Genomic DNA, 6,984 nt, shown 5'->3' on the forward strand with positions numbered 1-6,984 from the left:
AATTCTGTTCCTGGCTTGATAGTGTTACTCCTGTTTAATTGTGTGTTACATACTTTGAAAGTATTTGGTATCCTCCAGAAACGTAGTTGTTGTGGCTGCCAGAAACTAGGTTGAATTGGTTGACACTTAATGAAGAGATATTCCTTAAAAAGTATAGTAAAATGTGCTGCAGGATGTCCCTCCCACAGAAACAAAGTGTATGCAGTTTAATAAAACCTTTCCATGTTTTTATGATAGAACCAATTAGGAAATGACATTCAGAACCTAGGAACAAAAATCGGGTTATATGGTGTAATGTAGGAGTTTAGGTTGTCTCCTTTAGGCAAGCTGGACTTTTTAAACGTTTTATTTTTAATTTGCATATTTATCAGATATAACAATAAAAATATACATAAACAAATGCAATATTTCCTAATATCTGTACAGTGACAGTGGCTGACTATGCCCTTCCTCTGTTGCATCTCGTTGTAGTGCCTTCCTGTCCTTTGTGTTAGAGACAGTTATGTATAGTTATGTTCTTCCTACCTATTACAATATTTTTCCATTCTTCTTTCCAGCATGATGGTTACTATTTAAACATTCCATGCAAAAATTCTGACAGATTAAATTAAGAAAAACTTTTCCATCTACTGTTGCAAAATTTAGAAATGGTATCCAGTCTTTGACAAAGTTGTTTTTGCGTGGCTTTTTTTTTCTTTGTTCATCATTGCTGATTTATCTATTTCCACTACTGTGAAAACTTTTACAATCCATTCTTCAATTGTCAGAAAGTCTGACTTCTTCCAATGTTGTGCATATAGCATCTGTGCTTCAACAATCATGTGGTGCAGTACTTTGTAGTTTAGTGATTTCGTTTGCTTATCTGACATTTTTAATAAAAATAATTCATGTCTTAATTGTATATTTCACTTAAATATATCTTTTTGCACCTTGCCCCAGAATTTCTTTTTTTTTTTTACAAGACCATCACATGTGGTAGAAAGTTCCTTCTTGGTCCTTATATTTCCAACATTTATTGCTTCTTTCCTTACACATTTCCACAATTTTTTGAGCAAGGTGTACTTATATCTTAATAGAGAAAAGTTTAACATTCTACATGGCTGTTTACATTTACATGAGTTGGCAAACTGGACTTTAAGAGGGCAACCTCCCAGTTTAGCCCATTCTGCAGAGTGCTAAATAAAAAGCCATTGAGTGAGTTTAAACCTAGTGGTGACTACCGGATTGACATTAACAACTATGATACTGCCAAATGGTGAGGAGAAGTATAAGGATATGAGGAAAGTTTCTAGAAAACATCATTAAACAACCAACCTGTGCACACTTTGAAAGGAATCTGTTTACTAAGAGGCAACAGTAAGATTTAGACAAGGTCCTCTGTGGTATTCTTGCAGGTAACCTGGTGACCAGTGGACTAAATTGTGTTACAGTTAGATAAGTCTTTAACTAGTTGACAGACCAAATCCAGATAATACTAACCAATGGTGTCTATTCATCTTGGATATAAGTGATGAATGAGCAATCCAGAGGTTCTGTCTTGGTCCCAGAATAGAAGGTATGCATCAGATTTGTGGATGAGACCAACTTGGGTGAGGTCCTATACTACAGGCGATCCCTCGTGGCCCATGAGTCTGATTGTGTTCTAAGAACAGACTTGGCGGTGGGTCTGTAAGTGGCTTCAGAAACCTATTTTGGATCCGCATGGACTCTGCCCGTATTCAACGTTGGCCAGGATGGGTCTGAGTGCCAAGTTGGGTCCAGATCCACCTTCAGTTGGGTTCAGTCTGATCTTTGAAGGCAGCAGAACTATAAACCCCAACATTGTGGATCACACATACACCCAACTTGGAAAATATATACATAGGTACATACACATTCACTTTTACTGCAGATTTAGATTTCTAACAGGGAATGTGGTATGTGGTCTGACCCCAATTCAATGACAATGGTTTAATAATTACATTTTTTATATTGAAGGTACAGGCAGTCCCCGAGTTACAAAACGCGAGAGCTTCTGTAGGTTTGTTCGGAAGCTGAATTTGTGTGCAAGTTGAAACAGGTGCATTTTGAAGTGTAACTCCAGCCAAATTCATATATATTCCTGTTTAATTGTGTGGTCCTTACATTGAAAGTAGTTGTTCTACTCCAGAAACTTTGTTTTTGTGGCTGCCACAAACTAGGTTGAATTGGTTGATACCCTGTGAAGAAATCTTCATTGAAAAACTATCACAAAATGTGCTGTAGCAGGATGTCCCTCCCATGAAAACGTTTTTGCAGTTAAACAAACTTTTTCCATGTTTTTATGATAGAACCAATTCAGAAATTACATTTACCCAGGAACTGACCCAGGAACAAAATCCAAATGAATCACAGTGCAATAATAATACATGTCATTTATTTATTACCTTTCTCTGCTAGTGGCTCGAGGCAGGGTACAAAACACTAATTAAACAAATGAACATAAAAATGCAATACATTACTAAATTACATAAACACATATATGTAAGACCCTCTTATAGAATCCTAGATCTGGAAGAGAATCCCATGAGGCATCTAGTCCAATCCCCTTCTTTCTGCCTTCATGCAGGAAAAGTACCATCAAAGCACCCTGTCAGATGGCCATCCAGCCTCTAAATAATAATAATAATAATAATAATAATAATAATAGAATTGGAATAATAATTAAATTGACATTGGACGACTATGGCAAAAGAGAACAACAGTGGTACCAGTAGTGGTTGGTGCGCTTGAAGGCATTCCAAGAAACCTCGAAAAGCACTGGAAAAGGCTTAATTTGGACAGATCATCAATCCACATGCTGCAGAAGGAAGGCCACTCTTCTCAGAACTGCAAGCATTCTGCAAAAATACCTCTAATATCCCAGGCCCTTGGGAAGAGCCTGATACTCAGAGACAAACCACAGACACTCGGACCTAATGTGCACGTCTGCTGTGTTGTTATGTACAAACAAATGCATAGAATTGGAAGGGACCTCAAGGGCCATTCAGCCCAACCCCCTTCTTTCTGCCTTCATGCAGGAAAAGCATCATCAAATCCACATGCTGCAGAAGGAAAGCCATCCTTCCTTCTGCATCCCTAAGCATCCCCGACAGATGGCCACCCAGCCTCTAAATAATAATAATAATAATAATAATAATAATAATAATAATGGAAGGGACCCCTAGGGCCTCCCAGTCCAACTCCTTTCTTTCTGCCATGCAGGAAAAGCACCATCAAAGCATTCCCGACAGATGGCCACCCAGATTCTGCTTAAAAGACTGCGAAGGCAGAGTTCCACTGCTGAACAACTCTTAACAGTCCGGTAGGTCTTCCTCATGCCCAAGTAAATCTCCCTTGCTGCCCGTCCGTTGACTCTTCCGAGCCCTGCTTCGAAATATGGCAGCCTGACTCCCCCATCTCCCCTCCGCCTTCTCTTCGGGCTCCCTTTTGGCAGAAAGGGCCCCAAGGCGCCTCTCCCAAGCCGCTTTTCCACCCGACTCGAGTCTTCTTCTAAGCGAGCCAGGCAGGCGCCGGAGGATTGAGAAAGAGGGGGGGTTTCTAGAAGACGGGTGCTAAGACCGCGCGGCAGAGAGGAAAGGAGGCTGTCGATCAGGTGCGGCGGTGCCAATGGGGAGAGGGGGGCGGGCCCTACCGCAGGCTGACACTTGGCTCCCTCCGAGGGGGATATTTAACTTGGGGCCGAGCGGGGCCAGCGCCGCAGTCCGAGGAGGAGAGGCAGAGGGAAGGAAGCAGAGAAGGCAGGGTTGTGAGTGAGAACGAGGGAGGAGGAAAAGCCGCAGGGCGCGAAGAAGGAAAGGAAAGGAAAGGAAAGGAAAGGCAGGAGGAGCTCGGGGCAAAGCGGAGTCCATCCTCGCCTCTCAGCGGGTCCGAGGGACTTCGAAGCAGAGCTGCTTTCGTCCCAGGGAGCATGACCGGGGAGGTGGCTAGCCCGGCGCGGACCTTCCCCTGAACCCGCTCGCCCCCTTCTTCTCCCGGCCAACATGCAGCCGGCCAGCACTTTCGGAGCCGTGGGGCAGTCCCTGCCGGGGAGACCCTCGGCGGCGGCGCGGAGCGGATAAGCCAGGAGCCGCGCCCCCTCCCTCCCTCCCTCTCTCCTCGGGTCTTTTCTTCGTCCTCGGGCTCCAGCCTCACGAGGCCCAGGCTGTCATGCCCATGTCTAGACGGGGCGCCGGGGCTCCCCGTCCAGCTGTCACCATGGGGATGGAGGCGGAGGAGGAGGAGCGCCGGGCGCCGCGCTGAATTGCCGGGAAGGCAGAGAGAGGCGCAGAGAGAGCGCGAGGCTGCCCTGGGGAAGGGGGCCCCCTCTTGGCGGTGAAGATTCCTCGGATTACGACTACTGCTACCACCGCTCACTGGATTGTTCTACCCGCCTTGCCCTGTGGACCCAAGGCCGCTAACAAGCCCTTCCTTCCGTCTCCTCTTCCTTCCATCTCTCCCCTCCTCGCCTTCCATCCTTCCCAGCCCTTCTCTAGTTCTCCTAGTTTGTGCCCTTCTCCCCAGTGGCAGGAAAGAGACCACGGTCCAACTCTTGGGCGATCCGTTTCAAGACAGACTTTTTCCCAGGACACTCTTGGTGACCCCTCATTGGCAAAGCAGGCCCTCAGGGCATCTTAAGGCATCAGGAGCAGCACTTGGCAAAGGGCAAGGGCCGAGGGGAGTATGAAGGCCCCCCAGGCCTTGCTGCTTTACTCCTCCTTGGCGGTGCTATGGCCCCAGGGCTGCGGCCAGCCCTACCTCCGTCTGCGCCCGTCCCCCAGCGACAACCTGCCCGTCAAGGACATCATTGAGCATCCGGACCCAGAGTATGACCCCAAGGAACAGGACCTGGACGAGAGGACTTTGAGGAAGAAGCTGGGGAGCAGCTTCGACCCCCACTTCATGTCGGTGGCAGCCCCAGTCCAGGGGAACCTCTCAGACCCGCATCACAGGCCCTTCAAGGGGACGGGGCCCTTGCCCAACGAGCTCAAGAAGCTGGACCTTGGGGAGACACCATATGGGGCACGGCTGCGGTTGGGAAAGAAGGCCCGGCGGAAGTTCCTGCAGTGGCTGTGGGCCTACACGTACTGCCCGGTGGTCTACACTTGGAAGGACCTGGGGGCCCGCTTCTGGCCCCGATACATCAAGGAAGGGAACTGCTTCTCAGAGCGGTCCTGCTCCTTCCCGGAGGGCATGTACTGCAAGCCAGTCAAGTCCGTGACCAAGACGTTCCTGAGGTGGTACTGCCAAGGGTGGTCCCGGCAAAAGTATTGCACTTGGATCCCGGTGCAGTACCCAGTGATCTCTGAGTGCAAGTGCGCCTGCTAGCCAGACTCAAGGTTCCTGGGTGACCTGACAAACTGCCCTTGTGCACCACATGTGGATATATGCGGACCACTTGCCTGAGAAAGCCTTCACCTGGAAGCCCCTTGAGGCGGAATGGCATTGGCAACCTTCCATCCGGGCCACATGGGTCCTGCCACAAAAGCTCTAGGTATTCTGTGGGTAACATGCTTCCAACACGGCATAGGGACTGCATGTTTGGACCCAGAACTCTCACGGTGGACCCATGGAGAGACTCGACGAAACAGGGACACACAATCCATAAGGGACCTCACCTGTTTGTTTTTTCATCCTCGTCCCATCCCCTCAGCAGCCCCTTGCACTGGGCTTTCTTTTCTCTCTCTAATTATTTTATCTTATTTGAAATAAGGGGGGGGGGGGCAAAACCTGAAAGGAGCTGCAGTGCAGGCTGTGGAAAAAGCTGAGCACCACATTCAGATGTCTATTTTTATACGTATATAGCATTCTAACAAAAAGGGAAATTACCATCCTTTGTAAATACAGAGAAATTTTAAAGGGAGAAGATTCAGTGGTGTGTGTTTTCTTGGTGGGCTATTTTTATTGTTATTATTAATAATAATATGAAGAGGACGATGATGATGCAGGACCACATGTTGAAGCTGACCTTTTCCAAATTGATCACTTTCCTTTGGCAAATGGGAAGAAGGATATGTTTCCTAAAAAAGACGGTTTATACTACTCAACCTCCCTTTAGAAAGTTTTGTTTCTTTTTCCTGTTTTTGTTTCTTTTCCTTCCAAATTTGTTGCTGATCTTCAGACTAATATTCAAAATTGTTTTTAAAAAAATATGTATATTGATTAAGAAGATTTTTTTTAAGTATGTTGCAAAAAGGGTGAATTTTTTGTTTGTTTTGGATTACATATAGTGATGTAGATACGTTAAAAGGCATTTCTTGTGCACAGTTTATTTATTTTTCATGTTTGTGTATAGGAGGAGAGAAAGCTAGAGATTATGCCAGAAAAAATATTGAAAATGTTTACTTGAATATTCCTTTTTCAACATATCAGTGTACATATCAACCATGACTGATAAAAACATTTTTAGCAATAAACTCTATCGCTAAAGAAATACTTCCAGGATGTACTACAGATCTCTGTGAAATGGGCTAATGGGGTGGGCACACCTTGAGTCTGTTGACCAGTAACAAAACCCAAAGCCACACCTTACATCAAATAAAATCTAAAGCCTATGCATTTGAACCCAGCTATGCAATTATGTTAGACATCACCAGATTGGAGTTAGATTCTCAGTGGTCAGAATGTGCATCTGAGCAAAGTGAGGGTGATAATAGAGAACTATAAAGCATGCTTTACAAAAGGAAATAACTGTAACAGTTTTCGGAAAATAGGCTTCATCATTAGGCAGATGCTTGAGATGAGATATCACTATGTAACAAAATTTGAAAAAAAAACTATGTTCCTGGTTTGAAACTTATTTCCTGTTTAATTGTGTGGTCCTTACTTTGAAAGTAGTTTTTCTACTCTAGAAACTTCATTTTTGTGGCTGCCACAAACTATGTTGAATTGGTTGAGACTTGATTATGAGATATTCTTGAAAAACTAGAGCAAAATGTGCTGCAGGATGTCCCTTCCACAAAAACAAAGTTTTTGCAGTTTAATACA

At 45.2% G+C, this 6,984-nt stretch overlaps 1 protein-coding gene across 1 annotated transcript; it reads left to right on the forward strand.

The window, feature by feature from the left end:
- The first annotated feature begins 3,633 nt into the window (after positions 1 to 3,633).
- Positions 3,634 to 6,432, forward strand: LOC132781756 (noggin-2-like). Its single transcript, XM_060786188.2, has one exon. It carries the CDS (start codon positions 4,681 to 4,683, stop codon positions 5,323 to 5,325), a length of 645 nt encoding a protein of 214 aa, XP_060642171.1. The 5' UTR covers positions 3,634 to 4,680; the 3' UTR covers positions 5,326 to 6,432.
- Positions 6,433 to 6,984: the final 552 nt, after the last annotated feature.

Source organism: Anolis sagrei, chromosome X (genome assembly GCF_037176765.1).
Source record: "Anolis sagrei isolate rAnoSag1 chromosome X, rAnoSag1.mat, whole genome shotgun sequence".
NCBI classification, from domain to species: domain Eukaryota; kingdom Metazoa; phylum Chordata; class Lepidosauria; order Squamata; family Dactyloidae; genus Anolis; species Anolis sagrei.